Source organism: Phocoena phocoena, chromosome 14, assembly GCF_963924675.1.
Source record: "Phocoena phocoena chromosome 14, mPhoPho1.1, whole genome shotgun sequence".
NCBI lineage: Eukaryota > Metazoa > Chordata > Mammalia > Artiodactyla > Phocoenidae > Phocoena > Phocoena phocoena.
The window spans coordinates 55,598,945-55,626,011 of record NC_089232.1 but is presented as its reverse complement, the minus strand read 5'-3'; the positions used below and the strand labels follow the sequence as shown (position 1 = coordinate 55,626,011).

Here is a 27,067-nt window from a genome sequence, read left to right as displayed (position 1 = left end):
CCTCAGCAGTGACAACAGCAAAGAGTGTGGTTTCTCACGGCTTTTCTTAAAACCCAGAGGTGTGTTAAGAATAAGCTGCTGGGCTAGGTTCCTAGAGATCTAGGTTTTAGCCCCAACTCCTTCACGATCATATCCTCTCTTGCCCTGGTTTTCTACCCATACTGCTTGAGGCTGGAACTAGATGATGGCTAATATTCCTTTAATGAACACGTCTGGTAACCCTTTCTTTGATAAATATATCCAGGTCCCCTTTCCAACTCCTCTGCTCCCCCTCCCACCCCCACTAAATTACAGTGTGTAACATTAAATTATTCATGAATCTATGACTTTAATTTTTTGTGTTTCTATACTGACGGCTTTACGGCAACTGGTTAACAAAGCAAAATCCTAATTCAGATTGCTAAAATTCAGCAGCAAACAATCATCAGTTTTACATTATCTAGTCCTAATAACCTAGCCAGATTAGTATGGCATATTATTCAACATTGTTACAAGAAGTTTTGGCATAGCTATAATTGACAATGGCGAAGATCAGCTCAAATAATTATGTATTCGTTGTTTTTAGTTGACTTAAAATTGGCTTGGCTACACAGCAAACCAAGAGCAAGGAAATAATTTCTTTTCTTGTGATAATCTAGTGACAACATCTAAGTATGACTTCGGTATAAAACGGCTACATAAATATCCTTTCATCTTAAGTCTTATTAAAGCCATGGTGTTTGGCAAAAAAAAATTAAGAGCAGAAGAAGATACGTATGGGTTGTAATATCAAACTATTTCCATTATCATTTTAATGTTGGAAATCTTGTTTGGACATCCAAATCTTAGGATAATTATCACCTAGTAACAGCAATGAATTCAAATAAAAGGAACTCCAATAAAATGCTAAACAATACAAATACTCTTTTTAGTCATATCAGGACAGAGAAAAAAGAAATCCAAAATGGAAAAGGAAGAACACACTCAATCTTCCATATGAAGCTGTATGATAAGGTGAATAATAGAAGCAAACATAAATCAGATAATTGAGAAATATGCTGGAGAAGTTTTTCAAATACTATTCTTGCTTGTATCTACTAGCTCCACTATACAGTTTAAAATGTGGCCAAATTTTTAAAGTAGTTGTTAAACACTTCCTGCATCTGACATATGTTTCCAGGGTACTTCTGACATTGATATGAGAGATTATAAAACATTTAGAAATGAAAATGTTACTCTCCAACAAAAAACACTATAACTTCCAAGCTTCCTCTGCATTCACAAGACGGAAAAACATTTGGAAAATAGTAGCTTTCGGTTTTAAAATGTTCAAATAATATACTTTACAACAAACACAAAACGTGTAATTGTTCAAGGCAAGGAAGAGACAAGTCTAAATAAAACAGGATCCTAAAATTTACTCTAGGAGTCATTCCTTTTCCTGTGCAGTCTCAATCATATTTACTCCATAATAAGTAAACTGCTTTACCCCTTCAGCTGGGAAGGACAGTTTTAACTCTACCAAGGTGATGACAGTACCACTGCAGTGCTCACCCAACGAGAAATGCATGAATATGAAGTAGCGTCAACTCGATCAAATGAAGTGTATGCAAGATGATTTGCAATGCGTTAATTTAGGAACTCAGCGGAGAGGCTCCTACTATATCTAGCTGATCTAAACTTGAGCTCATGATAACACTGCACGAAGCTATGGTAGATAAAAGTGATAGGTAATGCCAATAAAACGATTCCACTGACAACACAAACTCCTCCAAGAATTCTTCCAGGCATTGTGATAGGATACATATCTCCATAGCCAACTGTAGTCATAGAGATAATCACCCACCAGCAGGCAGCAGGGATGCTGGCGAAGTCCTTGTTGGATGTTTCCAGGTCCAACCCATGTTCAAGAAGCTGAGAAAGTGCACTAAAGATTGCCATGGCAACACAAATGAAGACAAGCAACATAACCATCTCTCGGTAACATCGTTTGAGAGTCAAACCAAGTGTCTGAAGACCAATGAAGTGACGGGCAAGCTTAATCACCCAAAAAATCCTCATCATTCTAAGCACCCTCAAGGTGACTCCAGCCCTCTGGAGTTGAGAGTTCTCGCCCGTAAATACTGTCATTAACACGGAGATGTAATACGGCGTGATTGCCAGTAAATCAATGATGTTCAGGGGTCTCTTGACAAACTCACACTTGTTTTTGGAGACGATGAACCTCACAATGCATTCTGCAGTGAACCAACCTATGCAGATAGCTTCAATTATCCTGTCAAGAGAACAAAAGAAGAATTGATCATTTTATTTTTAAGCATTTTAATAGCTCTTAGATTTCGTCAGATAGTACTACACTGACATACACATTTAGTTACCTTTCCAGAAAACATAAAAGAACAGACGGCATTACCAACATCATCAGACCCACCAGGATGCAACAGAACAACAAATACATCAACAAATGAAAACTGAACTTGATGAAGTTCTTATTTATATATGGCCTGTAATAGCATTGAAAAAAACATTTGTTTGCTTGTTGTCACTAATACTTAAAAAAAAAATCTCTCTCTTACTTGGTGGCTTGAATGATACTCAGCTCGCCACACTATGAAATGTTATTCCATGAGGACAGTGGTTCTCTACTGTGATGTAAGTTATTAGGTAGGTCAGAAGGACTTGGTTCCTACAGACAGTGGACACACCCAAGTTTTCAATGATTTACTTCTTGGTAAATAGGAGTGAACTCAAGATCATCTCTGAAAATGTTACTGTATTTTTTTTTTTTCCTACAGGCTTGTGTGGGAGACACTGAATCTGAGCCTGCCTTTTGGGCTTTGCAGGAATGCCAGTGCCCTCACCAGGAGAGCACCAGGTCATGACCATCCTCATCACAAGCTGTAGTTACAGTGGAAAAAAGGCTGAGGAATACTACAGTGGAGCCAAACAATCACTAAGACCCAACAAGTTTGTTTGTTTGTTTTCTATAGCTGTTGTGATTCAACATGTATCTTTAAAATATAGGGCCATGGACTTCCCTGGTGGCGCAGTGGTCAAGAATCCGCCTGTCAATGCAGGGGACACAGGTTTGAGCCCTGCTCCGGGAAGATCCCACATGCCGTGGAGCACTAAGCCCGTGAGCCCCAACTACTGAGCCCGCGTGCCACAACTACTGAAGCCCAAGAGCCTAGAGCCCGTGCTCCACAACAAGAGAAGCCACCGCAATGTGAAGCCCACACACGGCAGCGAAGAGTAGCCCCCGCTCGCCGCAACTAGAGAAAGCCCGTGCACAGCAACGAAGACCCAACGCGGCCATAAATAAATAAATAAATAAATAAATAAATAAATAAAATATAGGGCCACATTTAATCTAGAGCAGTATTTACCAACCCTTCCATGTCACTGCACACGTTGAAAAGAATATTACCTACATAGCCTACTGGCGTCAAGGGGTAGCATTCCTGAAGTGGAAGCCACCAGCCTCGCCCCACACTCCCCAAGGCTGAGGAATTAAACCTCAGCACAGTGGTTAGGAAGCCCTGACCCAGAGTGAGAGGTAATGCTAAGGTAATTTCTCATTAAATTACACTTTTTTATTTGTAAATATTTTTATTTCAGTTATTTCATGCAGTAGCTTTAGAAAAGAAAATGCACTACAGTACATGTCTGTACAGTACAGTACAAATATGACTAATAAAATGTTTTAAACATGGCATTTAAAAAATTATAATTAAATTACATTTTAAAATTCAAATTTAAAGTTACAGTCCTTATACCATCATTCATTTTTCTCCACATAATTCTGTCTTACTATTGACCTAGAGCCAAACATGAGAAGTATGATGGAGAGAGAAGAAAATGTAGCAGGTGGGATGGTAAGGTCTGTGGGGCAACATTTTGAAAAGAAGTACCCAAAGTGCATGGCACAGAACACAGATTGCACTGGATGCTTCTGAGGGAAATGAATAAATAAAATTAACCATGTTCCCCTACTATGGAGGTTCCTAGGGCCATAGAGATTAATTTGATTTATGTCTTGAATAGGTCGTACATTCACATGGTTTAAATTTCAAAGGTAAAAAAAAAGAGTACAGAAAGAAAATTCTCACTCTCACCCTATTCCCCAGTCACTTGGTTCCCCAGTATTCACTCCAGTCCCAATTCCTCACTTGTCAGTAGGGCAAGAACCACTGACCAACAAGAAAGTGGTAACTTGAGTATATTAACTCCCTGTGGCTGCTGTAAAAAATTACCACAGGGCTTCCCTGGTGGCGCAGTGGTTGAGAGTCCGCCTGCCGATGCAGGGGACTTGGGTTCGTGCCCCCATCCGGGAGGATCCCACATGCCGCGGAGCGGCTGGGCCCGTGAGCCATGGCCGCTGAGCCTGCGCTCCGCAACGGGAGAGGCCACAACAGTGAGAGGCCTGCGTACCGCAAAAACAAACAAACAAAACAACAACAACAAAAAAATTACCACAAACTTGGCAGCTTAAGACAACAGAAATTTATTTTTTCAAATACCCAGAGGTCAGAAGTGCAAAATCATTATCATTGGGCCAAAATCAAGTGTTAGTAGGGCCCACTCCCTTCGGAGGCTCTAGGGGAGAATCCATTCCTTGCCTCTTCCAGCTCCTGGTTGGCATTCCTTGGCTTGAGGCCACATCACTCCTATCTCTGCCTCTGTGCTCACCGTGTCAAATCTCCCTCTGCTTCCACCTTGTAAGGATACACATGATAGCATGCAGAGCCCCTGCGATAATCCAGGACAATCTCCCATCTCAAGATTCTTAATTTAATCATACCTGCAACATCCCGTTTGATATATAAGGTAATATCCACTGGTTCCCAAGGATTAGGACCTGATATCTTTTGTGGGGAGGGAGGGATTATTCTTCAGCCTACACACAAACTAAGCAAGAAGATACAGCCCACAGTGAAAGTAATCCAACCTACCGCCCAGTGAGGAAGGTCAGCAGATGAGGTCACAGCTGCCCCTATTTCTTTCTCTATTGTATTACCTGCCCTTCTGCACAGAGACCCCATTACTCTGTGGTTGGCAGCAGCTTCTCTATCCCCACCAGGCTATCAGTAAAAGCTGCTGCCATAATGACCTCTATGAACCCGGAGGCTTAGAAAACTGGGAGGGTAATGAAACTTGGTAGATCTAGAAGATAGGAGGCTGCATTTTTTCAATATTCAGTTTTAATAAACATATTAAAGGCATCCCTTCTCCCTGGTAATGCTCATCAAATACTCCATATGTTCCCCCATATTTCTAGCCCCTTGCAGTTAGGCAAGGTCACATGACCAGTTCTGATCTATGAGCTGTGGGCAAAATGACTACAGTTCTGGGCAGAGGCATGGAAGAGTAGGTGTGAATTCTCTTCCCTGCCACGGCAACCTGAAAGGCATGTGTCCTAAGTGGCTCCAAGATGGTGGGGTCCCTACCAGCTCAAGTCACTGAGTATACGTTCAAAGAAAGACAGACATTCCCCATCCTGACTCTGATTGGACATGGGACATGGTATGTGAGCAACCAATAAATCCTTGTTGTGTTAAGCCACCAGAATTTCTAAGTTGGTTGCTATCCTAAGTAATCAACTGGTAAATTCAGTAAGTAATAAGATACACACTCAAAAAGGATTGCAAGAGCACAAAGCAGTCACAGCAATAGTGTTCTCTGATCGGCTGTGGTTTTTATCAGTTCTCGAGCTAAAGTACTGTCTCTTCTCTAGCCAGACATGAGCAAGAGCACTAGACCTGATGCCGGGAGCCCTGCTGCTCTTCTCACTCTGATCTTCTAAGGGCTCTCCCAGCAATAAAGTCCTAAGATCCTATTAAATTAAGAAGAGTAGGGGCTTCCCTGGTGGTGCAGTGATTGAGAATCCGCCTGCCAATGCAGGGTACACGGGTTGGAGCCCTGGTCCGGGAAGATCCCACATGCCGTGGAGCAACAAAGCCCGTGCGCCACAACTACTGAGCCCACGTCACGACTACTGAAGCCCGTGCGCCTAAAGCCTGTGCTCCGCAACAAGAGAAGCCACCACAGTGAGAAGCCCGTGCACCGCAACGAAGAGTAGCCCCCGCTCTCCGCAACTAGAGAAAGCCTGCGCACAGCAACGAAGACCCAACACAGCCAAAAGATTTTTTAAATAAATTTATTTATTTATTTTTGGCTGCGCTTCAGTAGTCGTGGGGCGGGCTCAATAGTTGTGGCTCGCAGGCTCTAGAGCGCAGGCTCAGTAGCCGTGGTGCACGGGCTTAGCTGCTCCGCGGCATGTGGGATCTTCCCGGACCAGAGATCAAACCCGTGTCCCCTGCATTGGCAGGCAGATTCTCAACCACTGAGCCACCAGGGAAGCCCAAGAAGAGTAAAAATTTTAATTGTGCCAAAAACACCAGAACATTTTCAGCTAATTACTTCCACCAGCAGCCAAATTGTTCAGATTAAAAAGGAGGAAATCCAAATGACACTAAATAATCTCTCAGTAAGGGAATTTCAAAGAGGTAAACCCATCTGTAATGAGGCCCACGGGGCTCCTCCTGCCCACCCCCAAAGTCAGACACAATTTATCCAGAATTCCACGCTAAGGAGATGAATAAGTGAGAAACCCCAGGCATCCCTCTTTCACCCAGGATTATGCCAAGGCATTCTCCAACAACAAACACCACTAAGCCTGCCAAAACTCCCCATGTTTCCAAATGGCACTCTTGCCAGTGCCACCTCCAGCAACTGCTGGAAAACTTAAGCGCTGTGTTTTACTGAGCACTACAGCAAATGACTGGGCACTCCGAGGGCTACTTCTATAAAAAACAAACTGAAAAAAAGAACGGAAGAAGATACTGAGGATACCAGAATCCTTTGAAGCCCATTCTGATTTCTTTTGAGGCCCAAACATATAGAAGCTCATGAATTCACAGCTAAATATATATATATATATACATATATATACATATATATATATATATATATATATAGAGAGAGAGAGAGAGAGAGAGAGAGAGAGAGAGAGAGAGCCTTTCAGTTGAGCATGTGCTAAGCACTTTGTAGACATCATCTCATTTAACCCTTTTCAAGAACTTTATGGAGTGTGTCCTTCCCCTAATATCCCCATTTTACAGATGACAAAACTGAGGCTGAAAAGTTAAACATCTCTTCTAAGATCACACAACTAAGAAACTGCAGTGGCATAGCTAATGAAACCCAGATCTATTGGGCTTTGAAGCACTAAGGAACATCTGAAAATGCTAATGATTTTTATGACAATGTTCATTGTTAATATTAAATTATATACGTCAATCTCTTGGTCTCCATGGTTGATGTATTAGAGCAGCATTTTTCACACTGCTGGTTCTTAGCCCATTAATGGATCAAAATTGATGGAGGGGTTTTTTTGGAAATTAAATAGAAATACTAGTGTGCATCAAAGTATAGTTTCATAAAACTTTTGTTTCAGTTACATATAGTTGTGTACTAAGTTACGATGTAAAATGTATTCCCTTCCGTAGGCACTGGAGGAGCTCAAAACTTGCTGGCAATCATTCTAATTCCCCTAACTGATCCGTCAGGACAGAAGGCACTTCTGGCAATGACTCAGAGGTTTACAAACAGGCTCCACAGGAGAACAAATGCTTTTAGTGCTAACCATCCCCTCCTGCCTGCAAAAAAGACTAGGACAGGACATAAAAAGCCATTAACTATGTTGTATGAGGTGAAGATCAGTCTCCCTCTGGGTGCTAACTTCTCATCTTTTTCACTCAACATTTTATTGTGAAAAATTTCACACATGGAACAAATTAATTAATATTTTAAATATACTTGCTTATCACCTATTCACCCCTATATCCATCTATTAACCTTTCTTTCTTGGATGCATTTTAAAATAAATCCAGATATCGGTGCACTTCCATCTAAAAAATTCAGAGTGCATATTATTAACCAGAGTTCAATATTTGTTTCATGTTTTTCTTTTGATTTGAACTTTACATGCAATGATGGAATGCACAAACCTTATGTGCACACTCACTGAGGTTTGACAAATGTGTAACCTCTATAACTGAAACTCCTATCAAGATATAAAGCATTCACATCACCTGAGAGTTCCCTGCCTTATTCATCTTTGTATCTCCTGCCCTTACTTCCCATCAGACATACAAGTGCTCAACAGCTTTTTGTCCAGTACAACGTAGTGACTTTGACAGAACTTGAAGGACTGGAATGGCTCTTCTGGGAGCTTTAAGGGATAACTGAAGCCTGTCATCAAAAAATGGTGCTGAGGGGACTTCCTTGGTGGCACAGTGGTTAAGAATCTGCCTGCCAATGCAGGGGACACGGGTTCAATCCCTGGTCCGGGAAGATCCCACATGCCGTGGAGCAACTAAGCCCGTGTGCCACAACTACTGAGCCTGCTCTCTAGAGACCGCAAGTCACAACTGCTGAGCCCACGTGCCATGGCCCGTGCTCCGCAACAAGAGAAGCCACCACAATGGGAAGCCTGTGCACCGCGGTGAGGGGTGGTCCCCGCTCGCCACAACTAGAGAAAAGCCCAGGCGCAGCAACCAAGACCCAGTGCAGCCAAAAATAAATAAATAAAAATAAATTTGATTTTTCAAACAATCGTGCTGAATTGAGTTGGACCCTTACCTTACACCAAGTACAAAAGTTGACTTAACATGGATTAACTGCCTAAATGTAAGACCTAAAACAAGTTTTTTTAAAATTCCTAGAAGAAAACATAGGGGAAAAGCTTCATGACATTGGACTTGGCCACGATTTCTTGGCTATGACACCAAAAGAACAAACAACAAAAACGAAAATAGACAAATAGGGCTACATCGAACTTAAAAGTTTTTGTGCCTCAAAAGACACAATCAACAGAGTGAAAAGGCAAGCTACAGAATAGGGGAAAATATTTGCAAATCATATATCTGATAAGGGATTAATATCCAGAATACATATCGAACCCCTACAACTCAACAACAAAAAAATCAAATAACCCAATTTAAAAATGAGCAAAGGACTTGCACAGACACTTCTCAAAGATGGTATACAAATGGCCGGCAAGCATTTGAAAAGATGCTCAACATCACTAATCATCTGAGAAATGCAATCAAAACCAATCCGAAGGTATCACCTCACACACATCAGGACACCTACTATTAGAAACAAAAACCAGAAAACAAGTATTGATGAGGACGTGGTGAAATTAAAATCTCTGTGTACTGTTGGTAGGATTGTAAAATAGTGCAGCAGCTGTGGTACGGAGGTTCCTCAAAAAATTAAAAACAGGGCTTCCCTGGTGGCTCAGTGGTTGAGAGTCCGCCTGCCAATGCAGGGGACGCGGGTTCGTGCCCCGGTCTGGGAAGATCCCACATGCCACGGAGCGGCTGGGCCCGTGAGCCATGGCCGCTGAGCTTGCGCGTCTGGAGCCTGTGCTCCGCAACGGGAGAGGCTACAACAGTGAGAGGCCCGCGTATCGCAAAAAAAAAAAAAAAAAAAAAAATTAAAAACAGAGCTTCCATATCATCCAGCAATCCCACTTCTGGTTATATATCCAAAAGAACTAAAAGCAGGGTGTTAAAGAGATATTTACACACCTGTGTTCATAGCAACACTATTCACAACAGCCAACAGGTGGAAGCAACCCAAATGTCCATTAATGAATGACTCCATAAATAGAATGTGTCACAGTCTTACAATGGAATATTATTCAGCTTTACAAAGGAAGAAAATCCTGTCACATGCTAATAAATGGATGAACCTTCAGGACGTTATACTAAGTGAAAGATACCCAGTCACACACACACACAAAGACAAAGACTGTATGATTCTACCTATAGGAGTTATCTAAAGTAGTCAAAATTCAGAGAAACAGAAAATAGAATGGTGGTTACCAGGGGCTGAGGGAAGAGGAAAAAGACAAGTTGTTGTTTAACGGGTATTTCCCCTAATATCTCCATATTACAGATTACAAAACTGAAGTTAAAAAGTCAAACATCTTTTCCAAGTTCACACAACTAAGAAATTGCAGTGGCACAGGTAATAAAACACGGATCTACTGGGCTTTGAAGCACTAAGGAACATCTGAAAATGCTAATGACTTTTATGACAATGTTAATTGTTACTATTAAATATGTCAATCTCTTAGTCTCCATGGTTTACGTGTTAGAGTAGCATTTTTCATACTGCTGGTTCTAACACAGTTTCAGATTTGCAAGATGGTAAATTTTATGTTATGTATTTCTTACCCAAAATAAAAATACGTACATGAAACTGTCCAACGAAGGGGAGAAGATAGGAGGCTCCTGAAGCAAGGAGCCCTTCTCCACTTGTAACTTGCTGTGAAACCATGGATAAGCTATTTAATCTCTCTTCCTGAATCTTCCTCAATGGTTAAATGATGAGAATAACTGTAAGACCTATCTCTCAGATTGTCTTAAGAATTAAATGAATTAATATGAAATAATAGTAAGTGCTCAATAAATTGTGTCTATAATTATCATTACTACAAACCATCTCTGGGCTTGTAGTCTTCCCTTCACACTCAAAAGGAGATCATGTCAGTGTTTTCCTGAGTGCAAAGAGAAGGCAAGAATGAAAGCTCCATCCTTTCATTCTCACTTCTCCCAAGAATTCTGCCTATATTCTCACACACTGCTGGCTGTAGCATAAACTGGTACAACCACTTAAAAGAGCAATTGGCAGAACCTATCAAGCTTTATACCGCACATGAAACCCAGCCACCTACTCTAGGAATTTATCCTACAAACACACTTGCATATTTACATAAGAATATGTACAATGAGATCCACTGTTTGTAATACCCAAGGATAAAAAAATATATAAACATCTGTCCGAGGAGATTGATTACATAAATGTATTTCCTAAAGTTATTAGGTTGAACCATATGAAATTGACATTGGAAATTTTATGACTCTACCTTATGCCATGTAGCCACGAAAAAGAGTTAAGGTGCATTCCTGAGCTTTGATGTGAAACAGTCTTCAAGATGTACAGGTGCAGACCAGTACATATATTATGCTCTAATTGTGTGTGCGTGCGTGTGTGTGTGTGTGTGTGTGTCTGCGTATATTGGAAGGATACTTAAGAAACTGTTAATATCAGTTGCTGCCTCTAGGGAGGGAGCCTGACCGCAGGATGGAAACTCACGTTCTACTTTATTACCTTTTGTGCTGTTAAATGATTTACCATGTGCACATATTATTTTTCCAATTAAGAAAAATTTTAAAGAAAAAGTGAAAAGCATGCCCAACTAGAAGATCAATCACCATGATGAAGTTGTCAGTGGCTTGAATCAACCAGCACAGCCCCAGGAGTAGCACAAAAAGAAAAGTTGCACCCTTCCTACCCTAAGCTTTCAGGCTTGAACGTATGAGGCATTTCTAGCAGGCCTATGCAGTGTGATGATACATGGTGTAATAAAAATCTCCAACAAACTACATCACCGTCCACCAAATTCTCTACAGTCTCTTTCATGTCCTTATAAAAGTTTTCTCCACAAGTTCAATGGGGGAAAAAGGCAGGAATCAAACAAACAAAAAAAACTTGATTTTTTTCTTATGTATTTTAATTACCTTACAGAAAGAAAAAATCCATACCACTCATATATTTTTATTTTGTACTCTAGATCAGTAATGAAAATAAACAAAAACATACATTAGGTACTTACTCAAGTACCAAGCATTTTTCTGTAAACGTATACATATTAATTCATTTAACCCTCACAACTGAATGCATAGTACGCAGAGAACAGGGATCCTCACTGGGCTGCCAAGTGAGATGTGCAGTGGAAAGAGGCGTGATTGTAGGATTTATGGCTGGAAGCCTTATGGCAACACTGAAGCCTTATGGCAAAGCTGACAGATTTTCAAAGTCAAGTTATAGCTTTAAAGGCAAAGGGAACCCCTTAAAGATTTGGCAACAGGTGGATTCATTTGTTGAATAAGCATTTCTTAAGAGGTTACCATGTGCTGGGCATATTGCCAGGCCTGTGAGCTGGGAAGAGGCCAAGTGTACTGTGGGAATATACAGCGGGCAGATGTTTACGGGCTGACTGGAGGGTGCGAACAATCAGGAGGCTGCGACACAGGCAAGAGAAATGGAGGGCCCAAACTGGCAGATGACGGGAATGAAATGAAACAAAATAATGAAATGAAATGAAATGGGGGATAGGTGGCAGAAGACTTCAACAAGACCCTGCCACTGGCTGGCTGTGAAGGGCACGAAGAGCTGCAGCTGCAAGGATATGAGCAGACGGCCCAAGACCGAGCAGACCTTCAACAACATCCTGGACCTTGGAGAGATGTGTGGGTCGGAGGGAACCAGGCAGATGCCTCGAGGCAAGCGAAGAAAAGAAAACCACCCAGCAAAATCTTATTACAAGAGATGGCCAGGCTCCCCTGGTGGTGCAGTGGTTGGAAGTCCGCCTGCCGATGCAGGGGACACGGGTTCGTGCCCCGGTCCGGGAGGATCCCACATGCCGCGGAGCGGCTGAGCCCGTGAGCCATGGCCGCTGAGCCTGCGCGTCCGGAGCCTGTGCTCTGCAACGGGAGAGGCCACAACACTGAGAGGCCCGCATACTGCAAAAACAAAAACAAAAAAAACAAACAAAAAAACAAAAAGAGATGGCCGCTCTGAACCAGTCTCTTGATTTTCCTAACAGATGAAAAGACAGAAATCATCTTTCCAGAGCCAAATTATGAAAAGAATTTCATCAACACCATGCTTCAGTGTTTGTGTTCATTACCCTGTAATCGAGGACTTGGCTCTGGGCCGCCTCTGAAGAAACCATCCACATTTCTGTGTATCTCTACCAGATGCTCTCAAAGTCGGGGACACCAGGGCAGCTTTTCTTCACCAGATGCTGAGGAATGAGTTTTCAGTAAACCACCATGTTCTAGGTGAACCTACACATAACAAGTGGAGAGACCCAAAATCTGCGGTTCTGGTTCTCACTACTAAAAAACTTCCCAGAGATGAGAGCAACAGAAACCCAGACCCATCAAAACCAGCCCATCCAGGCCACCAGCATTCTCCACTCCAGGTGGGCGCCCTTCATCCTGCAGGTACAATAATCTCCCCCAGCACCTTCACCTCCACTCCAAAGAGACACTAATCCATCTAAATACTGATGCAAGAAGATCAACTCACTGCAAGAATTGATCTGTTCCCAATCCATATACAACTACCCGATGGGTTCTACTCCTTCTTTTTTAAATTTCATTGGCAATGCATTAGTAAAAGAATTTTTTAAAAAAGAAATGATATCTAGAGACCATCCTCCTCAGACATGATCATCTTATAAAAACTGATACCAATTCTTTTCTTTTTTTTTTCTACTTTCTCTTTTTATTTTTTTATTTATTTTTTGACATTCTTTTTTTTTTTTTTTTTTTTTTGCGATACGCGGGCCTCTCACTGTTGTGGCCTCTCCTGTTGCAGAGCACATGCTCTGGACGCGCAGGCTCAGCGGCCATGGCTCACGGGCCCAGCCACTCCGCAGCATGTGGGATTTTCCCGGACCGGGTCACGAACCCGTGTCCCCTGCATCGGCAGGCGGACTTCCAACCACTGTGCCACCAGGGAAGCCCTGACATTCCTTTTTTAAATATTTTTTTCCATTATGGTTTATCACAGGATATTGAATATAATTCCCTGTGCTATATAGTAGGACCTTGTTGTTTATCCATCCTATATAAAATAGCTTACATCTGCTAATCCCAAGTCCTTTCCTCCCCAATTCCTTTCTTTTTTAAAAAAATTATTTATTTATTTATTATTATTTTGGGGGGCTGTGTTGGGTCTTCGTTGTTGCATGCGGGCTTTCTCTAGTTGCAGCAAGCAGGGACTACTCTTCGTTGCAGTGCGCAGGCTTCTCATCGCAGTGGCTTCTCTTGTTGCACAGCACGGGCTCTAGGCACGTGGGCTTCAGTAGTTGTGGCACGTGGGCTCAGTAGTTGTGGCTCACGGGCTCTAGAGCACAGGCTCAGTAGTTGTGGCACACAGGTTTAGTTGCTCCGCAGCATGTGGGATCTTCCCGGACCAGGGCTCGAACCCGTGTCCCCTGCATTGGCAGGTGGATTCTTAACTACTGCACCGCCAGGAAAGTCCCTAAAAACGGTTTTAAAAATGCAAAAACAATGCTATGTTTTATGTGTAAATACATATGTATGTACAAGCATATATTAAAAGTGTTTTTGATTCGCCCCTTTGCTTAGACCCGCTAGGCGTCCCTGCCTGGTGAGGAGGCTGAAGCCATGGAAGCCCCCGCATACTACACCCTGGAATAGCTGTCTTGGAGGAGGGCACATCCAGAGCCCCACATGCCACTGGGCCTGAACTGAGAACAAGCCTGGGCCTGGGCTCTGGATAACTTCCCTGCGCTGAGCCGCCCCTCCTGCCAAAGCCCCCAGTTCTGCGGGAACATGCACTACTGTGCATGTGGGCTGCCATGTCACGCCTGCACCGGACATGCAGACGGTCCCCAGGTGGAGAGCGGCCAAAAACACTGGTGAGACCCGCACGTCCAGGAGCCAATGGCTAATCCAGGATGGAGCGACAGTCAAGAAGAGGCCAAAGACAAACACTGCAGGGCACAATAGGGCCTGAATAGCCAGGAGATGCCAGCAGCAGCGGAGGCCAAAAAACACGCGGCCAGATCACCTCCAAGTGCCCAGGCCGCTTCCCAACCCACACCCCGAAGCTGCGGAAATCCTGTAGAGGCTTGAAGCCCTGTGGAACTCGGCAACGAACAGAATCGTGGCCTTCTGCCTGGCCCACATCGCCCCTTCAACACATGCCCTGGCCTGGGGCCTGGGTCATCCCAGTGGAGGGCTCGTTATGCCTGTCTGGACTCCTCCCCTGGGCCCCACCTTGCTCTGGGATGAGCCTGGAAGACTGTGGGGCAGAACATTCCGTATGTCCCTCCTTTCCTGGATTACTGACAGGTTTCTCTATTAGAAATCTCTCTTCAGGGAATCCATACTATCTTAAGGAACTTTTTTGTAGCTGTACTCAGCATTGTCATGTTTACGTTAATTCCAATTATGAGCAATGATTAAAACGCGCTTCCTTTAAAAAAAATGTATGGGCTTCCCTGGTGGTAAAGAATCCACCTGTCAATGCAGGGGACACGGGTTCAAGCCCTGGCCCGGGAAGATCCCACATGCCACGGAGCAACTAGGCCCGTGTGCTACAACTACTGAGCCTGCGCTCTGTATCCCGCGAGCCACAACTACTGAGCCCGCGTGCCACAACTGCTGAAGCCCGTGCCCCTATAGCCCATGCTCTGCAACAAGGGAAGCCACTGCAATGAGAAGCCCGCACACCGCAATGAAGAGTAGCCCCTGCTCGCTGCAACTAGAGAAAGCTCCCATGCAGCAATGAAGACACAAAGCAGCCAAAAAATAAATTAATTTTTTAAAAAGTGTGTTTTTGTTTGTTTGTTTGTTTTGGCTGCGCTCTGTGCATGCAGGATCTTAGTTCCCTGATCAGAGATCAAACCCACACCCCTTGCATTGCGGGCACAGAGTCTTAAGCACTGGACTGCCAGGGAAGTCCCTAAAAGTGTTTTTAAATGCATAAAATAATAACACCAAAGTCAGGAAAGTGGCTATATCTGTGGAAAAGGAAGTGATTTCAATCGGGAAAAGGCACCTAGTAGACTTCAACTGTACTTTTTATGTTTTATTTCTTAAGATGGGTGGTAGGTACACAGGCGCTCGATGTACTATAATCTATACTTTTTTACATGCCTGAAAGACTATGATGGTTTTATGCATAACTTCCTCTTCTGCCTTCGTAAAACATGTATTTCCTTTATTTCACAGATTGATTTGTTCTGCTTTTTAAGTTTCTGGTAATTGTATTCAAAGAAAACAAATTTTGATTGACATAAAGAAATCACATTTTTTAAAAATGCTTAAATTTTGCTTTATTTTCAATAGTCTCCTAAGTTAAAAATAATTCTTTACAGCATTTGCTGTAGAAATGTTAAAGCACCAACATCCACCATTTAAATAAATTATACAGATTAAATGAGAAATAGGGACAATTTGTTTTAAAAGCCCATTGTATAAGGCACTGGTTTTTTTGTTTGTTTATAAATTTATTTATTTATTTTGAGTTGCGTTGGGTCTTCATTCCTGTGCACAGGCTTTCTCTAGTTGCAGCGAGCGGGGGCTACTCTTTCGTTGTGGTGCGCAGGCTTCTCATTGCGGTGGCTTCTCTTGTTGAGGATCACGGGGCTCTAGGCATGCGGGCTTCAGTAGTTGTGGCATGCGGGCTTCAGTAGTTATGGCTCACGGGCTTAGTTGCTCCGCAGCATGTGGGATCTTCCCGGACCGGGAATCAAACCCATGTCCCCTGCGTTGGCAGGCGGATTCTTAACCACTGCACCACCAGGGAAGTCCCCAGCTATTTTTCCACTTTGGAATTTACCCAACATATGCACTTATACCAATTTGCAAAGAAACATGGAGAAGACTGTGTTCTGCACTCCTGTTTGCATTTTTGAAAAACTACAGTCGAGCTAACCATTCCACAGCAGAGTAGAGCAGGGACCTGGGAATCAAATGCCAGGTCACGACTTAACCACTATGTGAGTCTGACATGCTACTTAATCTATCTAAATCTCAGTCATAAAATGGGGATAACAATGGTGCTACCTTGTAGGATTATTATGAGGCTTAGATGATAAAATAATTGTAAAACTTTAACAAGTGACTAGCACATTATAAGTATTCAATAAATACTATTACAGCCATTACTATAATTGATAGGACAGACACTTGTAAATGAACTATGGCCCATCTATACAATGGAATACTAGAGAAATTTTAAAAAGAAGGAGGAAGATTTATATTAACTGATGTGGAAAGAGTTCCTAGATGTTAAGTGAAAAAAGCAAATTGCTAAACAAGATTATAGAATGATCCCAGTTATAAATTTAAAAGACACCTGTAAGGGGGCTTCCCTGGTGGTGCAGTGGTTGAGAGCCTGCCTGCCGATGCAGGGGACATGGGTTTGTGCCCCGGTCCGGGAAGATCCCACATGCAGTGGAGCGGCTGGGCCCGTGAGCCATGGCCGCTGGGCCTGCGCTCCGCAACAGGAGAGGCCACAGCAGTGAGAGGCCCGCGTACGGCAAAAAAAAAAAAAAAAAAGAATCCGCCTGCCAATGCAGAGGACATGGGTTCAAGCCCTGGCCCGGGAAGATCCCACGTGCCACAGAGCAACTAAGCTCGTGCGACACAACTACTGAGCCTACACTCTAGAGCCCGTGTGCCACAACTACTGAAGCCCATGTGCCTAGAGCCCGTGGTCCACAACAAGAGAAGCCACTACAATGAGAAGCCTGCGCACTGCAACAAAGAGTAGCCCCCGCTTGCTGCAACCAAAGAAAGCCCGTGCACAGCAACAAAGACCCAACGCAGCCAAAAAATAAAATAAAAAAAAAAAAAATTTATTTAAAAAATTAAAAGACACCTGTAGGGACTTCCCTGGTGATGCATGGATAAGAGTCCATGCTCCCAATGCACGGGGCCCAGGTTTGATCCCTGGTCAGGGAACTAGATCCCACATGCATGCTGCAACTAAGAGTTTGCATGCCACAACTAAGGAGCCCACCTGCTGCAACAAAGACCCGGTGCAGTTAAATAAATAAATATATATATAAATAAATAAGAGACATCTGTATAATATGCATATATAATTATGTGGATGGTGGATATACACATATATACACTCATATATATGTAGTGTGTATATTTGTATATATGCAAAGAAAATTTCTGGAAGAATACTCAGAAACTGGGTAATAGGATGCAGGAGAAAGAGGCATGTTTACTCTTTACTCTGTAACACTTAGAACCGTACTTTTTTCCAATGAGCAAAGTTTTCATTTGAAAAAAAAAAAGAATAATGTTTAAAATAACTTGCTTACCAAAAGGGAGAAAAAAAGCACTTTGATTAAAGAAAAGGTATTAACAAAAGGAAGTTTCCACTGAATTCTAAAATTGGCAGCAGATAGAAAAACCCTGTACACATATTAAAAGAAACAGTCCACTGTGAAAGAACAGACTTTAACTGAGGTTCTGGGTTATGTTCAATCCTATCAGAGATCTATTAATTACTGGTTTCTGAAAATATCCACCTTATCTGCAAAGTAAAAGCACTGAGACTTTCATCTTCAGTTTCAAATATTGCTTTTTATTTTTAAAGTACTTTAAAAAACCTATTGAATTTATATAATATTGACCTAAAAGGCAATAGAAATAATACAGTTGAGTTTTAAATTTCTATCACCTGCTGTTTCATTTTTATTTCATTTTTTAAACTTGGGCTTAAAATAACACCTAAAGAAACTTAAATATCTTTACATCTCAAAGTCTCACAACACAAAGCAACTTTTAGAAATAATTTCTATAGAACAGATTAAAATTACAGCAAGGCTTTGCATGCTAAAGAGATTTAAAACTCAAAAGAGAACACTGCTGGGCTTCCCTGGTGGTGCAGTGGTTAAGAACCTACCTGCCAATGCAGGGGACATGGGTTCAAGCCCTGGTCCGGGAAGATCCTACATGCCGCGGAGCAACTAAGGCCGTGTGCCACAACTACTGAGCCTGCGGTCTAGAGCCTGTGAGCCACAACAATTGAGCCCACCCGCTGCAACTACTGAAGCCCACACACCTAGCCCATGCTCCACAACAAGAGAAGCCACCGCAGTGAGATGCCCATGCACCACAACGAAGAGTAGCCCCTGCTCGCCGCAACTAGAGAAAACCCGTGTGCAGCAAGACCCAACACAGCCAAAAATAAAATTAATTAACTAATTAATTTTTAAAAGTTAAAAAAAAAAAGAACACTGCTGCTGAGAAAACTGAGGGACCAAAAAGTAAAAGGCACAACTTATTTATATCTGGTCCATGTTTTATTTTTTTTTAATTTATTTATTTATTATTTTTTTAAACCCAAGCCCCCTGCATTGGAAGCACAGAGGCTTTTTTTTTTTTTTTTTTTTTTTTATTTTATTTTTGGCTGCGTTGGGTCTTCGTTTCTGTGCGCAGGCGTTCTCTAGTTGCAGTGAGCAGGGGCTTCTCATGGCAGTGGCTTCTCTTGTTGTGGAGCACGGGCTCTAGGCATGCGGGCTTCAGTAGTTGTGGCACTTGGGCTCAGTAGCTGTGGCTCGCAGGCTCTAGAGTGCAGGCTTAGTAGTTGTCGCACACGTGCTTAGTTGCTCCGCGGCATGTGGGATCTTCCTGGACCAGGGCTCGAACCCGTGTCCCCTGCATTGGCAGGCGGATGCTTAACCACTGTGCCTCGAGGGAAGTCCCTGTAGTTTTCTTTGAATGGGGTCCTAAATTAGAGAACAAAATATTTGCAACTCATGTCATTAACAAAGAGCTAATTTCTTAATTCTTTCTAAAAATCGCCAACTAAGAAAGTCATCGCCAAAATTTACACAGCTCATTGAAAAGTAAAATAAGTGAGTCCTAAATATATGTAAAGATGCACATTTTTACTCAAGGCAAAAATAAATTAAAACTACTAGACACCATTTTTCACCTTCCAGCATGATAAAAAATCAAAAGTATAGGTATGTTATAAGTCATAATTCTAGTTATTACTTTAAAATATGTATCTCAGAAATAACTAAAAAAAAAATCAAAAGTGTAATAACGCTTTGTAGAGTATGAAAAAACATGGTCTCTCACACACTGCTGGTGGGAGTATAAATTGATACAACTTTTTGCAGAGCAATTTGGAATTATCTATGAAAATGACAAGTACAAAATATGGAGTAGATAACCAGCAAGGACCTACTGTAGCATTAGGAATTATATTCAATATCTTGTAATAACTATAAAGGAAAAGAATCTAAAAAAGAATACATATATATGTTACTGAATCACTTTGCTGTATACCTGAAACTAACACAACATTGTAAATCAATTATATTTCAATAAAAATTTTAAAAATTATATATATATAATTTTTTAAAAGGCAAGTACAGGGCTTCCCTGGTGGCACAGTGGTTGAGAGTCCGCCTGCCGATGCAGGAGACACGGGTTCGTGCCCCGGTCCAGGAGGATCCCACATGCCGCGGGGCGGCTGGGCCCGTGAGCCATGGCCGCTCAGCCTGTGCGTCCGGAGCCTGTGCTCCGCAGCGGGAGGGACCGCAGCAGTGAGAGGCCCGCGTACCGCAAAAAAAAAAAAAAAAAGGCAAGTACAAATGTCCTTTGACCCAATGACTTACTTTCAGGCATTTATCCTATGGATATACTTTCATGAAAGCAAAATTATGTACAAGGATATTCGCTACAGCATTCCCTACAGACAAGAAACAATGTTAAGTGTCCAGAAATTATCAGACGTTCATACAATGGAACGTCATGCAGCTGCATAAAAGAACTGAGCAGTTCTTGGGATTTTCTGTTGTTTTTTGACTGCGCAGAGTGGTTTACAGGGTCTTGGTTCCCGGATCTTAGCTCCCCACCAGGGATTGAACCCACCCTGGCAGTGAAAGGGTCAGGTCTTAACCACTGGACCGCCAGGGAAGTCCCCAAGCCATATATTCTTATCTTTATTCCTTTTGCACAGTAAGTACTTGATAAATAATGACTCCCTGACTTAACAGACTTTTTTCTCATTCTAGCACAGGACCCCATTCTCCTCAACTAAGAGTTCCACCACCTGAATGCCTCAGCCTTAACCCACAGAACTCTTCAATCTATGCAAGAGAAGATACATTCCTGGAAGGTTATATTTTGAAATATAAGATAAACAATAGATATTTATTGTGCCTGAATAATAGTTTTTTCTAAAAGATGCTATCATAATAAATAGTACAATATAAGAGAATTTAGATGCCTTCTAGGGCTTTTCATCTCATCTAGTTTGGTGGTTAAGACATGGTTATATAAAAAAATAACCACCATGCTAGGAAGGATATTACAGCTGCCAAATGAGTCACACAAGTAAGCAGTCTCTCAAGAAACTCAGGAGGAAATATCACATCTACTAGGGTAGTCAGGAAACGCTTCAAAAGGGAAACAGAATCAGAGTTGGGCTTGATGGATGATCTAATTTCAATAGGCAAGGGACTGACTGCACAGTAAGGGACATCCAGGTGGTTCAGGAACAAGTGAACAGGCTGGTCTGGACAAATGGAGCCTGCAGGTGGCAGGGAGTGCTCCTAGCTCCTGGAAATCCACTTACTCAGTCCCTGAGCCTGTATCCTTCCAATGCCCTGGATTTATTTTGATTCTTCCTACTATCTCCCAGAGTTGTCATTTCATCTCCATTCTCACCAACCTCAAAGCAATCCAAGCTCTCATTCCCTCCCTCTGCAAAAATCTCCAAATTAATCCTCCTATTTCCAGTCTCCACCATCTCCAATTTATGGTGTACAACTCATGACATTTGTTACTTTATACTCATGATCCACTCACCCCAAACTTGCCAACAGCTAACCACTGCCTGCAAAATAAAATTATTCTCCCTCTCATTCCAGGCCTTCTAACATTGCCCTGTCTCCATCTCTCACTCCATCACTGGACTCACACTCCCTAAACATAATATACAAATGTCATGCCTAGGCCCTAGATGTTCCTATTACCTGGAAAATCTCCGTATTTTGTTCCCAGGTGGGGTACACATGATTGTACAGGTTTCAAACACTGTAGTTTACATAAATGATACCACCTGCCAGTGTTGGGCAGTGCACAACCTCTGCAACCTTCCAAAGACAGCTTGTTTCCATCCTCTCCCACCTTGAGACCTTCCCAGAACAACTCAACCCAATTGTTGATCAACTGTGCCTCTGATTCCTACATCAGTTGCCAGCTTGACACGGTTTCCTCACCGAAAAATGTTACAATATTTGGAATACCGAGAGTACCTTGAACACAGCAGATACTCAAAAGACGCTTGCAAATTACAGTGGGTAAGTCAACAAAGGCAGATTGTGGTTAACGGGCAAAAAGCCTTGGGGAGGGACTTCCCTGGTGGCCCAGTGGTTAAGAATCTGCCTGCCAATGCAGGGGACACAGGTTCGAGCCCTGGTCCACATGCCACGGAGCAACTAAGTCTGGGCTCCACAACTGCTGAGCCTGTGCTCTAGAGTCCGCAAGCCACAACTACTGAGCCCACAAGCCACAACTACTGAAGCCTTCATGCCTAGAGCCCGTGCTCCGCAACAACAGAAGCCACCGCAATGAGAAGCCCGCGCACCACAAAAAAGAGTAAACCCCGCTGGCCGCAGCTAGAGAAAGCTTGAGTGCAGCAATGTAGACCCAATGCAGCCAAAAATAAATAAATAAAAAAATTTTAAAAAGCCTTGGGGAATTCCCTGGCGTCCAGTGGTTAGGACTCCACACTCTCACTGCCAAGGGCCAGTATTCGATCCCTGGTCGGGGAACTAAAAATCCTATAAGCCACGCAGCGCGGCTAAACAAAACAAGACAAAACAAAACAAACCAAAGGTAAAGAGCCTTGAAGGCAAAGAGAGAAGTTCCGACTTCATTTGGGAGATGATCAGAATATGATCAGAAATATGATCAGAAAGATGTTTTAGGAAGACTAATTTCAGCAACCACAAGCAAACAGGGTTTGAGACACTATTCTCAAAGTACCACCTTAGTTGTCTGTTGGAGGGGGCCTGTGGGAGGCTCCCTCTGTAATATGCAGACTCCTCAAGTCATTCAGTCATCCCTCAGTTTATCTGTTTGGGATTACAGATAATGGTTTTCATATACCTACACTCAGAGTGAAGCTTAAAACTGGGCCATTAAGCCAAGAAAAACATGTCTCTGCCTGAAATATCTGCGTATCTAGGAAACAGTTCTGACGTGAATAATTATATACATACATAAAATACATATACACAAATTAAACATTTATCTTCTTCCTTTACTTCTTTTGCAGTCTTCCTCTTTTCCATCTGTCTCTTCCCTTTTTGGTTTCTTTCTCTCTTTCCCCCTAAAATTATTATTCATGTCTCTCATTTCTTTCATAAGTACATAAATTAATTTCATTGTACTGATGTAGTACCAAATAAGTAATTCTTATCTGTAAACTGAAAACTCAGAAACTAATACATTAAACAAAATGAGTTTTCTAATTAATTTCCTTTCAAAGCATGTGTCTTAGATTTCATGTCAAGATAGCATATCAGTAATGGACTCCATGGTCCCAGATAGTTTATTTACTTCCTAAATTTAAATAAAAATCTTTAGTCTCCAAAGGAAGAATATTATGTGGAAGTAATCCACTCCAGTATCAAGGCACATAGCACCAGTGGAACCATGCACATGTCTATCAGGAAAAGATTACCAGGCAAGCAACCAAATTTTTTAAATGAATGGAGAGTGAATCTTAAAAGAGGATCCAAGGTAAAACACATGATACAATTTTGTGTTTGTGCCCAAAGAGGCTGTCTCCCTTGAAAGCCCAACTTTACTGTTTATTCCTCCCACCAAATATGCAAAATACACTCACTAGTACTAAAAACAGAAGTATGCTATCACTATTGAAAGGTAAGCACTATCAAAGGAAAGATCAAAATATTTTCCTTTCATCCTACTAAAGTGAAAAGAAAAACCATTAAATACTGGATACTGTTTCTGAACTTAGGGGCAGTTTCCCATGGTTTTTTCCCTCCCCAGCCTGAAGATCTTCCGGAAGTTACAGTGTGAATCTTTGGTAACAAACGGTGGACAGGTGCTTTGCTAACTCCATACTTGGTAGGAAAAGAAGAGGAAAAGGGCACGGACAACCATTATTTAGAGTCTATCGCTAAATTAGTCTCCTTTATAAAAATTCCATTACAACTAATGTTATGCAGAGTATATAGAGTGTGTGGAAAGTGTACAGCAGACCACATCATGATAACAAGGCTTCATCTTTTCAAACACCATCAGAAATTGGCAAATAATTCAAACTGCTCTTAGCCCAAGGTTAAATTGTTGAATACTAACGATAAAAGTTTAGAGAAATCTAATTAACCGGTTGCTAATTTGCTCAAAAGTAAACTACAAACATGGGAGGCTTGTTCATCTCTATCTGCGTCTCCCCAAGGCTGGCGATTCGCCCTCAGGAGGGGCGTCTAGTGGGCGTACCAGAGCCGGCTAGAGCTGGGGAAAGCGGGGTGGGGTGGGGGGTAGTGAGGACCAACCCACCCCTTGGCTCGCCGCGCCTGTGGCCGCGCTCGGCCCAGAACCCGGCCTGGCTTGGCCTCCCGGAGGCAAACAGGACGGAGACTGGACCGACGGACGGGACGGACAGACTCGACAGGACGGACAGGACGGGCAAAGAAGCAGTGCGTCCTACCCGGAGGGCTCCCTCCCAGGGCCGGCGGAGTACCTGCTCCGGTCATCCAGGCTGCGGTTGTCGGCCGCCGCGGCGCGCCAGTCGGGCAGTGTGCTGGCGCACAGCACCACCATGGACACGATCACGAACACCACCGACACGCTGGCCAGGATCTGCGCGGCCAAGGACGACGTGGGCTCCTCGAAGGTCCGCCGCATGCGCTCCAGCCAGCGCCGGGAGGGGGCCGCCTCGGCACCGCCGGGTCGCGCCTCGTCGCGGCCCAGCGCGCCCGGCTCTTCGGCCGTGTAGAAGGTGTAGGTGTCGGACATGCGGTCGTCGAGGCGGCGCTGGCAGCAGTACTCGAGGTGCGCGCCCTCCAGGCCCCAGTAGATCATCTCATTGTAGAAGGAGAGCTCGCACATCCGCGGCGCGAAGCGCAGCTTGCCGTGGCCGCGCACGTATAGCAGAATGAAGCCGAAGGCCTCTGAGTGCCGGTCAAAGAAGTACTCGTTGCGCTCGCGGTCGTAGTCGTCGCACACCTCGAGCACGTCGCGCTCCGAGCGACAGCCGTGCAGCCGGCTCACGCGGCGCAGCGGGAAGTCCTTCAGTAGCTCCCGGGACAGCGAGTACCGGGCGCCGCCCACGTTCAGCACCACCGAGGCCGCCCCGCTGCGCCTGTAGGTCATGGCTGGCAGCCCAGAGGGCCCCGAAGCCCGACGGCGCCGCCGCCGGCCCCCCGGCCGCCGCGCGGGGCCTGCCTGCCGTTGGCCGACCGGGGAGCGCGCCGTCGGGCCCCGCAGGCTGTCCCGCCGGCTCTCCCTCCGTGCTCCGCTGCTGCCCTTCGCTGGCCCGGGAGCCCCTCGGCTCTAGCCCCTTTGGCAGTCCGGCGTGGCTGCTAGCGACGCTCCCTCAGCACGGCAGTACCTGTAGGTGGCCGGGGAGTCCCTTCTGGCGCCAGCGCTGTGCCCCACGGGCCGAGAACGAAGCTGCCAGCGCCGCCGCCCCTCGCGTCTGAGGGATGCCCCCTCCGAGGCCGGGGTGCCCTTTCAAGGCGGCGGCGCTTTCCCCCCTGGGGGGCGTGCGTGCCGAGAGGAGGCGCTGGCGCTGGATGTCTCCGGGTCCCTGGCGCTCCCTCCGGCCGCGGCTCCAGCTAGCGCCCCACCACCGTCCAGAGGCAAGAGGTAAAGCGAGCGGGTTCGGAGGCGGCGAAGAGCCGGCTCCGAGAGGCGGGGGCGGGGCCTCCTCGCGGTTCCCCCTCCTTGCCTCCTGGCTCCGCTCTGCTCACCTCCCTCCTCGCGCCGCCCTCCTCTTCCCATCCGCGCCCTCACCTCGCTCGGGCTGGGATTCCCCGGAGCCCCTCCCTGGACCTCGGGCTCCCCGCCTCGTGACGCCGTCCTCCCCCTCCGCTCCCGCCCCCAGTGGCCAGGAGGGGTCTGCGGAGCAGGGATGCGCCGAGCCTGGAGCCCCGGGTGGAAGGGGTAGCAAAGCCCCGCGGCCGGGGTCTCGGCTCCGGCGTCCCGCCCCGGACCATCGGGATGACTTGGGGAGTCTCCAAGGGCCCTTTTAAAGGCCCCCAAAGGGAGGCGACAGGAAGGTAAGGAGGAGTGAGGACTGGGGTGCGGGATATGAGGGGCGGGGACAGACGGCGTTGGGAGAGCTTTTTGCAGAAGCTATTCGGAGCCCAGCTCGGTTTCTGAGACCGCCCCAAAGGATTTCTCAGACAAGGCACCCCAGCAATTCTTTTCTTGCCGACTTTGTTCTTCCTCTCCCGGCGCGGAGACACGTACCGCGTGCTCCGAAGGCGGCCACACATCCCAGCACCCAGTCTCGGTGCCGCCTTCACGCCTGCCCTGTCTCGGAGGGGAGCGGCTCCAGCCCCCGCTTTCTGGGGCGCGGGTCCTAAAAGAGCGCCGAAGTGTAGCGCCGCTGGACCCTCTCATGACGCTTCCTGCGGAGTGGCGTGAAAGTCTGGGGAGAATTGCCTTGCCACTGGCAAGAACAGAATTTCGCATTGCCTTCGTCTGCCTCCTCCTTTTCATAATGTCTTGATTTCCCCCATGCACCTCCAAGTCGGCTGCAGCACCGGCCCTCGGAGCTTGAAGAGCCCTTTAAGGCTCTGAAGAGCGAATTGCCCTGGGCACTGCTCGATGCTCTGGGAGGGGGCTCCATTTGGCAGGGATTATTTTAAATTGCTCCCAGCAATTCACACAGCACCCGATACAGGCAGCCCTGCCCGCGCAGTACCCGCCAGAGGCGAAACAGGTGAGTTGTAAGGCAAGCTATGTTAAATGTAAAACAAGTACTGGAAGAAAATATGAGTGGGGTGGGATGGAGTGGATGCGGTCTTCTGACCTCAGAGTAAACCCAGCTGGTTACTTGGGAAAGGTTTTACTTTGCCCTTCACTTTTCATAATTTCGTAGGATTGTCCCCTGCCCACTAGAGGTCACCATCAAGAGTCGTTTTGCTCTGATTCTAATGTGGATTCCTAGCGAAAAAGCATACACCTAAAAATTGAAGTGCTCTCTCCTCACAAAGTAAAATCACTCTGGGTGATTTTTTTGTGTGCTTTTTTCCTTTTAACTGAAGTAAAGTTGATTTACAATGTTCCAAGTTACAGCAAAGTGATTCAGTTAGATATAGATAGATGATATGTCTATAATTTTTTCAGATTATTTTCCATTAAAGGTTTTTTCAAGATATTGAATATATTTCCTTGTTGGGTGATTTCTTAAAGAATGAAAATCTCTATAAGTTGTTTTTCCC

The 27,067-nt window shown here is 44.5% G+C and overlaps 1 protein-coding gene across 2 annotated transcripts; it reads right to left on the bottom strand.

Moving 5' to 3' along the window:
* Nucleotides 1–1,608: 1,608 nt before the first annotated feature.
* Nucleotides 1,609–24,989, bottom strand: KCNG3 (potassium voltage-gated channel modifier subfamily G member 3). 2 transcript variants are annotated; one of them, XM_065891563.1, is made up of 2 exons: nucleotides 24,325–24,989; nucleotides 1,609–2,254 (listed from the first exon to the last, which is right to left on the bottom strand). In XM_065891563.1, exons 1-2 carry the CDS (start codon nucleotides 24,987–24,989, stop codon nucleotides 1,609–1,611), a joined length of 1,311 nt encoding a protein of 436 aa, XP_065747635.1. The 2 variants fall into 2 exon arrangements, with proteins under 2 accessions (XP_065747635.1, XP_065747636.1); XM_065891564.1 differs by having other exon boundaries at nucleotides 24,358–24,989.
* Between the last annotated feature and the right edge of the window lie 2,078 nt (nucleotides 24,990–27,067).